The 10869-nt window shown below is 32.3% G+C and overlaps 2 protein-coding genes across 4 annotated transcripts in view; both read right to left on the reverse strand.

Annotated features, from left to right (window-relative positions):
- LOC116851674 (dual oxidase) overlaps positions 1 to 1580 on the reverse strand; it is a 143335-nt gene extending 141755 nt beyond the window's left edge. The window contains exons 1-2 of the mRNA XM_032831328.1: positions 1566 to 1580; positions 907 to 1336 (exon numbers count right to left, since the gene is read on the reverse strand). Coding sequence (XP_032687219.1) covers positions 907 to 1003 — 97 coding nt within the window. The 5' untranslated portion in view covers positions 1004 to 1336; positions 1566 to 1580. The remainder of the gene's footprint in view (positions 1 to 906; positions 1337 to 1565) is intronic.
- A 3435-nt stretch (positions 1581 to 5015) lies between these two features.
- Positions 5016 to 10869, reverse strand: part of LOC116851676 (CBP80/20-dependent translation initiation factor) — a 24918-nt gene continuing 19064 nt past the window's right edge. For all 3 annotated transcript variants that reach the window (XM_032831331.1, XM_032831333.1, XM_032831334.1), the window contains exons 8-9: positions 6193 to 6321; positions 5016 to 5625 (exon numbers count right to left, since the gene is read on the reverse strand). In XM_032831331.1, the coding sequence (XP_032687222.1) occupies positions 5392 to 5625; positions 6193 to 6321 (363 nt within the window). In that variant the 3' untranslated portion in view covers positions 5016 to 5391. The remainder of the gene's footprint in view (positions 5626 to 6192; positions 6322 to 10869) is intronic.

The raw sequence follows: 10869 nt of genomic DNA on the forward strand, positions 1-10869 counted from the left end.
TATATATATATGACACCTAATGTACCGACGTGATATTAGACATTGCGTCGTAAAAGAATTTTTAGAAATCCTTTGTAAAAGGATATGACGCAATGCGCAATGCTCATTTCAAGGAAACGACGAACGTTTAATATATCGATATAAGTGTTTTGTATCAGAAGATACAAAACGCCCTATCTAATAAACATCAACTGACAGTAACATTGCTTATCAGTGTTATATTTTCTCAAACAACAACGTAACTGTTATGCACAATATATGTTATATTATATAAATTATATTATAACACATTTTACACATATGAACACATATTACATATTATATTACATTACATTGCTGAATGGGAAATTATAGTACTAATATGTTATTCTTAATTTACTGAGCAGTTACAAAATAATAACACGCAAAAATATACTTTAATATATATTTAAATAATAGATACAATATAAGTGCGCAAATATAATTGAAAATAGGTGGATCGATTATTGAAAATGTAATTATTCGAGTAAAATCTCTATTTCACGTATATTTCTATTTATTTTTTAATTTCCAAAATGATCTTTTATGCATACATATACACACACACATATGTGTATGTATATATATATATATATTTTTTTTTTGTTTTTATTTATTTATTTATTTATTTATATCTTATATAGTATAAATATTAATATAAATATTGCGTGAAACACAAATAAAGAAGAAATATGTATCTTTACTTATATGTTAATATTTAACACAATTCACCGAACAATGTCAATAACTAATATTTATATCAGAAATATGTGATATTTGTAATGCACATTATTATGATATTAAATCTTAAAATACATTCAAGCTATTGCTAGTTTATATATTGACTGCATTTTGATGAATTTCTTTCAGAAGCGCAGTTGCACCTACCAGTTTCGGTGGGTAACACGATCCAACAGAGCACGATATAGGTAATCGCGCGGCGTGGCGGAGCGATGCTGCGGGCCGTGTGTCGTTGCTGTGTCATCTCGTCACTCGGTCTCGCTAGCTCCACGCCCGTGCATTTCTCTCATGCCACACACGGCACACGTGTGTCTCTTTTCGCACCTCGAGCCAAGCCCCACGCGATAATCTCTCTCACTCTCTCACACGCACACTCTCGCGTCTCACGTCAGCGGAGGTACATCGTTGCGATGTTTCCGCTTACGGTCCCACTGGTACTGTTCGTCAGCAAGAGAAACGAAAGTGCACCGACCCAGTGGTTCATACGAATTTTCGGATTCGCTAAACGCAGATTTGTCAACAGGTTGCTGAAGACGGATAACGCACGGCTTGTCGGTATTAAGGAAACGCCTAAATTCTAGACCGAGAAATACAAGAGAAAATATATTTATAGTACTTTCCGTGATATATATTATGTGAGATGTAAAATGTCACTGTACGATTTTTTGATCACGTGCGCGCGCGTCAATGCAGTACGAATGAACGAACCAGAGAAGTATATTTGCACACGGCATACACTTCGTGCATCTTTCCCGAAGCACGATTACTGCCTGCTTTCTCGAGAAAAGTTCCTTAAAGAAACAAACCGAGGAATTTTTACTCGAGCTCCCAAGAATGGCTAGCTAACTCTTCGACAGCGAGTCTAACTGTGCGGTTGTCCCAAGCTTCGACCATCGTACAGTCGCTCTTGGTTGTGCGGTGAAAGTCGCCGGCCTATTTGTTTCGTTGCCACGAACGCGCGTACCTCCGTCTACCTCTTCCATGCCTCCCTACTCCTTCTGTTTCTTCCTCCCTCTTCTCTCTTTTTCCCTCGTTTGTCTCTTTCACAACTATATCTTCAATCTCTACAACAATGTTTTTAAATCCTTTTGGACAATATATTTTAGAAATAATCGATAGAATATAAATAAATAAATAACTAAATATATATATAATATATTTTTATTTGATTGACACAATTAATTGAGTTAAAGATCAACATACGTTTTAATTAGAGGAATTGATTCTATAAAATTTTGAAGCATAACTTTATATACAGGGTGAGGAAAAAGTATGGAAACCTTAAAAAATCTTAAAAAATATAAGTTTTACAAAAAAATGTTTCAAATAAAAGTTGTAGGATTTAGAAAGATCTATTCAATAGTCTCATCAGTTTGATCCTGGCTGGCGTCGTTAAGATAAAGTCAAAGTCACCTTGAATTTTTTAAATGGAACACCCCATATTATACATATTATATTACATATTCTTATAGCTTATTTCGAGAGCTTTCTAAAACACTATTTTTTTTTGTTAAGAACTTTTTGAGTAATAACACTTGAAATTTCCAGTACTTTGACATACAATACAAAATATCTCGTAAAATATTCATCTTTTGATTATCTTGCCTTAATGCTTTTTTGCACAGAATAATAAAACAAATTAATTGGCTTTAAAAAAGCACAAAAAATTTTTTTATGTTTATGTACAAAATTTTTTGTTTTTTTTAAGCCAATTAATTTGTCTCATTATTCTGTACAAAAAAGCATCAAGGCAAGATAATCGAAAGATGAATATTTTACAAGATATTTTGTATTCTATGTCAAAGTGCTGGAAATTGCAAGTATTATTACTCGAAAAGTTCTTAACGAAAAAATATTTTATTATAGTGTTTTGGAAAGCTCTCGAGATAAACTATAAGTATATATAATAATATATGGGGTGTTCCATTAAAAAAATTCAAGGTGACTTTGACTTCACCTTAACGACGCCAGCCAGGGTCAAACTGATGAGAATATTGAATAGACCTTTTTAAATCCTACAACTTTTATTTGAAACATTTTTCTATAAAACTTATATTTTTTGAGATTTTTTAGGGCGTCCATACTTTTTGCTCACCCTGTATATATATGTTTGTGTGTGGGCGTGTGCGCGCGCGCGCGCGCGCGCGTGTGTGTGTGTGTGTGTGTGACATATATATATTATAAAAAATGTATTGTAAAAAATGTGTGACACACAACATATGTGTATACATAAAATAAAAATTTATTTTAATATTATTCGAGAAGATTTTGCAGAGTTTATCTCTTTTCGTACATTTCTAAATAAAATAACTTTTAAATAAAAAAAAGACAGAACCTTGAATGATTCTTCTTTCCTCTTTTGTTGTTAAAAATACGAAGTCCTCGAGGAATAGCCGTAATGTATTATAGTTTCGCGATACGTCAGTTGAAAAGCACTGCTCCATAACGGACGTGTATGTAAAAAGTGCGCGACGCGACGTGTCGACGTCATCGCGAGTGCAGGCCTAGTTTTCGAGTTCGCGGCACCAATTACTCAAGGCGAATCCTCTCTTAAGTCTCCGCCAGTCAAATGATGATTTCAAGGTCATCAATGGATAGGTTGTCTCATCCGCCGGCAAAGCGGACTTTATTACTCCGTGTCGATGAATATATTAAACGTAAGACGATAAGCGTATAATTGACATAATAGATTCATAATATTTTCCGATGTCACTCTCTGCCAATTTTTTCTTTTCCAGATCTAGCCATACTATAGCACTGAATTGAGCAAGGAATTGATCAGTGAGGAACCTTAATGCACATCGCCGACATCCGTTACAAATCAATAAATAGCCATAAATAATAAACAAAAAGGTAAATATATAGAAAACTGGTGCCACCTCCGATAGGCTAGACTTTGACATATGTTATAGAGGTCACCCTTTTAAGTGATTTTCTGAAGGTTTTAGCCTCATTGTTCGTTAAAAAGTTATTAATAAAAGAAGTTGCATAAAAAATGTAATTTTTGGACACCGTATATACAAAAACGAATTTGTAAGTTAGCAAGATACCTGCTACATTCATATACACACACGCGCGCACCCGCACACACACAACACGCACACACACAACACGCACACACACACACGTTGCTCGCCCGCCAGCCCGAGCGGACTCGCGATGTGTGCGTGTGTTCCTATTATATTTGAAGTTTTATAAATAGAAAATAATAAAAATAAAAAATGTGCCTGTCCCTAGTCATACATGTGTTTGCTATCTATTCCGAAATTGAGAGATCGTTTTAATTCTCCAAAAAGTTATGCTAAAAGTTTGAACAATTAATCAGAGTTTAAGAAGATTCGATGTTGTGCATAAGCGAGTAACAAAGGTGTTCACGCGCGATGGTCGATGACGCGAATTCATGTTATGACTCAACTTGAAGAGAAATCGCGTCTACCACTCGGTTACTGAACGATCTTTTCTTGCCCTTGGCACGAATCAGCAGAAGCGATTGTATTTGGAAAAAGAGATCATATCCCTGGTAAAAAAAAATTGATAGAGAACGATAGAATAAAATTCTATCATTCTATTGTTTTTTTATCGTTTTGAATATGGATTTTGGTTCGTGAATTCACAAATGTGAGTAATATTCTATCGTATACGATAGAATACAATAAATAGTGATAGAATTTCTATCATTAGTTTCCTATAGAATACGAAATCATTTATAATCAGATAAAATACGATAAAATACGATAGGATTTATATCTGAACTTGCGTGCGAGAACGATACAGTTTAAAGAAAACGATTCAAATTGATAGCAATATCAATATCAATATAGAATTTTATTCTATCATTCTCTATCAACTTTTTTTACCAGGGATGTATTGTTTCGTGGCGCTTCTGTTCGCATAACTGTTTCTCCTTTTCGGAAAGGTTAGGCTTTTCATCCTGTTTCCGCAACAAGTTTATGAAATTCGACTTATTGACAACAAGAGTCTCTACAATGGTCGTAATGTCGATCGTAATCAGTCGCTGCTCGTCGATGATCACAAACTTGTCTGGAGTTACAACTGCCAATCAGAAGCATTAGTTTCGTAAAATTATATCACTGATTGCGTGTGGCCAATTCAAGATAAATTTATGTTATAAGTTTATTGCAACGAGTCATTGTTGCAACGAACGTCGCGGTTGATATTGCGACCATTATAAGAAAGTTTTCAACGAATCATCGGATTTGTCGGAATTTCGTGATCTCCACATTTATAAAACGAACTTTTGATTTATGGAAAAGAATTCGTTTATTCATACTTCATACAGAGCTTTCGAGTAAGAATTTCGTTAAAAGGAACGAGATCGTCCCAAACTGTACTGTAACTATGTTTGGCGAACTGTTCGCGATCGGCGAAAAAACGATTACCACTTTTGTACGAGAATACATGTGAGAACATCGTATTTTGCATGTCGTTAAAATCGTAGACGAAGTGATTTCAGATCGCTAACGTGTGTTCGGTAAGTTACAAATATCTTGGTCGGAGAAACATTAGATGTCGTACAAAGAACCAAAAGTACATCCGTACTTTTGCGTAAATCCACTCGCACATTATTTGGGGAAGACGGACGGAAAAGTCGCGAGCAATGGGTATTTGTGATTATTTGGAATTAGAACTGGGGTAATAGTAAACCACAGCCGGTGCCGGTAGCTGCCAATGAGCAGCGTGGAGCTCAATCAATTGAAGGAGCGTTCTTTTAACTGATGGCAACGTCGTTGTCTCCTCTGCTAAAAAAGCGTCGCGCACGCTCCCAAGCAGCTGCTGCAGCTGCACTGGCAACTCCGTATCCAAGTCCTTGCCGATACACGTGAGGATGAAAAACAAGCAATTCGTCTACGGTACACAAATATCCATGAATTAGAAAAGTAGAAAAAAAATTATTTATAAAAAATTATTTATAAAGAATGCATCTTCCATTTTTATATACAGGATATTTGATGATAAATGTCACGTATCTCGTGTAGATTAGATCACGTAGATTAGATCAAATTGAATACAAAATGGTAAATGAATTTTGTGTTTAGTTTGATCTTATCTGTATGTATATTATAAAAAGTAGAATTGTAGGTTCTTTGAATTACGTTAGAATCGCACATAGTTTCTAAGACACATTGCCTTAAAGTGTTATAATTTTATATCTGATTGTAATGTAAAAAGCAATGTTATATTAAGTAATATTTGTAAAACATTTATAAAACATTATTCAAAACGATTAAAAATTACATACAATATTAACGTTAAAAAATGTAAACTTTATATTTCTTGCTTACTGGGTAATTACCGAAAAAAGAAAACGAAAAAATACATCCAAAATATCACATAAGTCACATCTTGATTTTTCTTCGCGACGGCACACTAATTACATATGTCTTATGACACGCAGATTTATTTCGGTCTTACTTCTGCAAGTGAGTTGATGACAGGTGGTTGTAAACAATTCTGGCAACATTTCCACAGTAGCGTGAGGAGCACGCGCCCTGGTGGAACACCTTCTTGTTGCGTCTTAAGTTGCAGCTGCCGTCGCTTCAGCTGTAATTACGCGATTTCGTGCATTGAAACATTCAGCATTATCGTAACAGAGTGAAATATACAGAATATCCCAGATTCGTCTTCGCAACGTTCATAAGATAAGCAGATTGATGTAAACATAAAAATCTCATACCATTGTGCAATATTCGCAATATATCTTGAAATATTAATTAAAGAAGATTGGTAAATAATCACACGCGATATATGAGCTACACCATCGATATATGAGTGGCACCATCTACCGTTGTATATTTATACCGTTGTATATTAGATCAAACTAAACAAAAAAATCCTGTATCATTTTGCAAATGACCATATAGATTTTTAGATATCAATTAAAAAAGATTTATGCATTATGGCGTACAATCATATAACATAGCTTTTTTTCATTAATAATTAAAAATCTATGTAGTTATTTATAAAATGATAAAGGACTCTTTTATTCAGTTTGACTTAATGTACAAACATACAACAGCATACATCGCCCTTAGAGCTCATCTGACATATCACGCATAGTTATAGGCCAATCTTCTTTAAGTAATATCTCGAAATTTATTGCGAATATCGCAAAATGGTATGGGACTTATATATTCACTTCAATCCGTTCTACGTTCTCACGAACATTGCGGAGACGAATCTGGGACACCCTGTATAGAAGATTAAACTTATAAATCAGTTATACTGTCCAACACTATTTTATCCTAAAATCGCGAGTATTTATATCTGGAATATTTTTGGACGCTAAACATAAATTGGTTTTCTAAGTTTGGTTAACACGTCACAATTTTAAGAAACATAAGGTAAATTACGCTAAAAGAAATGAAGGATTTTATGATAATGTAACAGCAGTGGAATTTTTTAAATTTCATTAATGCCATGCTAAAGTATAAGGTTTTTAAATTTTAAAATATATTTTTTTCGTTTAAATATGATTTTTCGTTTTGGGGCTATTTAAAATAGTTCTTTTCCATACAATAAATGAAGAAAGTACTTAATTCTAACTTAATAATATATCGTGTAGAAAATAAAGGTTTTTTTACTTATAGAATATAATCGATAAATACTAAATAAAGGAACGATAACTTCGATAATAATTTTATATATGCGTTTGTCTATATAATAGACTAGAAATCACAATAACAAAAATGCATTTTAAAATTTGAAATTTTTAGTTTTGTATAGTATGTTAATGAAATTTAAAAAAAGAATTTCTTCCACCGCTGCAACATCATAAAATCGTCTTTTTTGAGTCACTTAACTAAAAATTTTCTAAAAATTATAACATGATAGCTGAAATTAGACGATACATTTGTATATGGCGGCCAAAAATAAATCGGAATGATTATTTGTATTCATAGGGCAAAAAAAATGTTAAAATTTGTCGAAATAGGATGATCTTCATTTTTCGACTTTTAAATTTTTTCCGCGGCACTCTCCAAAAAGTTTCCATTTGACAAAAAAAATCCTTACCAGACTTTTGTTCAATCGGACAACGAGAACCCGTGCTCCCGAGTCGTTAAACATTGGAGTATCCTTGTATTAAGCTGTCTACGTTATCAATATGGTTTTTTGTTTTCCACAAAAATTGCCATAGAGAACTTTTCTTTTTTCTTTCTACATCGTTTGAGATCTTATAGCCTCATTTAAATAATTAGATAAATTGTTGATGAATAAAGAATAAAAATAAATAGTTATTATATTTATTGTTTGAGCTACAACAAATCATGTATGGACTATAAATGTTGCAATAGTATGTTTGGAGAACAATATAAGTGTAAAACATGATGCATTTCATGTTTTTATTAATGAAGAATTTTTTTCATTAAATATTACATAATAATTAATAATCTTGTAGCTCCTAATCTTGTGCTGGGAGAGGACCATAGATATATAATACCTAGGTCACGGGTTCGCAACGTTTTCTATTGTCTGTGCGCGTCAAACAATATAGAGAAGTAGCATTTTTTCGGTAAAAAGTCTGTCTCTTTCTAACGAAGGCTGTTTTATTTCCATTACTTATCGTAGTCTTGTGGCAGGAATAAAGCAGCCTTCGTTAGAAAGAGACAGACTTTTTACCGAAAAAATGCTATTTCTTTATATTGTTTGGCGCGTTCAGACAATGGAAAACGTTGCGGCCTAGGTATTATACAGTCTGTTTGATAAGAGTGTATCCAGCAAAACTTTTACATATAAACGGGTAGATGGGAAATTCAAACAGGAATCGGTAGAGACACCTTTCGTCTAAGATGCTTTGTTGATAAAGCTTTAGTTGTCATTCGATCTTCGTGATAAAATATATATTTCGCCATTAGTGCCAAATATCGCGTTTCGCATTTCGAAGCCCTGTTTCTTTGTACACATTCGAAAGGACTAAAAATGTCACGCCAAACGGCTGCTAAGTACATGAGAAAGTCAAAAGTATTTGTAAATAAGTAAGTGAATCGCTACTTAGAGGTGAAAAATGTCGATGACTTATCAAAACGTGGCTCTACGTAAAGATTTGGCACTTTGCATATATTTACAAACAACTTAAACGCTAACAAAATAGTCAAAATTTATGAGAAGGCTTTATTACAATCTGCTCAAACATGGTTTATACACTGAAAGAAAAATGTATGATATTTGAAACTATGGCATAGTAAAAAGATTATAGTTAGAAATATAATTTGTATAGTAAATGTTACCATAATATTTGTAATATTTACAATATAAGCATAGTATAACTGACCCATGTAAAATTTTTACCAAGAATTATATAATAATTATTTGAAATAAAAAATATAGTAAGGTAACAAATATTGAATGGTAAGAGAAATTAACTATTTTATATAGTCAATACAATTGGAATATTTGACAAATATAGATATATGTAACTATATTCCCAAAAAGTGCTTTACCATATATATAGAGTAATAAGATGGTGACTATAAATCTGTGTTCATTCTACTATAACTTCATGTTTAAATGAATTATAAATATATGTTTGAGGCCAAAACAAACTATAAAATATAGTGAGATTATAGTTATTCCAATTATTTGTTTCTTTCAGTATAAGGAAAAACGAAAAATGGATACTACAAGAGGACAATGATCCTAAACATCGAAGTCGGCTTTGTACCGCGTGGAAATATGAAAATAATGTTAAATTACTGGATTGGCTGTCACAGTCACCGGATACAAATCCTATGGAAAACGTTTGGTCCTTGATGAAGTTTAAACTTCGTGGAAAGAAAATTTGGTCGGTCAAGGAATTAGTTCAACAAATTTGATTGATATGGAAATCATTACCTCAAAAATATGCCATAAAATTAGTTGGAAGTATGCCTCTGGGATGCCAGATAATTATTAATAATAAAGTCGACCAGTTATTAATAATAAAACACCACAGTTCTAATCAAGTAGTATATGTGTATTTTATTCCAAATTATTTCAATAAGTTATTTATCAAGTTTTGCCGTATACGTTCTTATCAAACAGACTGTACATCTATGTACATTCATGTACATTCCTATGTACATCTATGTACATTCATGTACATCTATGTACATTCCCCCTTATAGAAATATCATACTAAAAAATACTGAAAAATTATTAGTGATTAAATATTACCAGTAATTCTGCAATTTTTTGGCCAGTACTTAATTTCTGGTGAATACTGATAATAAAATCAATGTTAAATATTGATAGTAATGAAATACTGAGAATTATTATGCGAAGGTGAAAAATGAGAAAATCAAAATGTTTACAGAAATATACTTATATTCATAATTTTCTCATGTCTCATAAACTACTAGATATCGAAGGTTGTCAACACATTCCAAACTTTCATGAATCCTCTTGCGATGATTTTGATCCCAAACGGTAGAAAAACACCGGCTACCCCCCCCCCATCCATCTCCTGACCGCACTACACTGTTGCTTAACGTGACGGGATCCGAGCGCGCACGCGGTGACTCTGATGACTTCAACGATGTTCTTACAATTCATGCTTATATAATGTATTCTTATAGTGTTCACAGTATATTATAACATACCTAGCAAACACCAAATAATAGTGATATAATTCTTACTTGTTATTTATAGAATAATTTGTTGATAGATATTGAAACAATGCAACATTCGATATGCGATGAATATTGATGTAATGTAGTAAACCAGTGATAATTTTACATTTTTAACAAAATTTATAATGATTTATAATGATTTATAATGATTAATCCAACAAAAAAAAAATTAAAAAATACAAGAAAAGCCAAATTAAACAAATCAAATTACTAAATTTTGAGAGAAACTTTTAAAAAATATTATTTAAAACAATAGTTGTTGAACAACAGTGTTGTTTCATCAAATGACATGGTTTCCTTGAACGAAATAAAAGATTTATTTTCATCATTTTAAAAAATGATATTTCGTTTAAGAATATAATATTTTAATGAAATAAAAAAAAACCACAAAATTAAACAAGTACGAATATTAAATCTAAAGAATTTTCTCCGAAAAAACGGTATAAGAAGTATAAAAAATATGCAATAAGACAAATTAATGATT

Source organism: Odontomachus brunneus, unplaced genomic scaffold, assembly GCF_010583005.1.
Source record: "Odontomachus brunneus isolate Ranch 3 - 2012 unplaced genomic scaffold, Obru_v1 Obru_scaffold_187, whole genome shotgun sequence".
In the NCBI taxonomy this organism is placed as follows: domain Eukaryota; kingdom Metazoa; phylum Arthropoda; class Insecta; order Hymenoptera; family Formicidae; genus Odontomachus; species Odontomachus brunneus.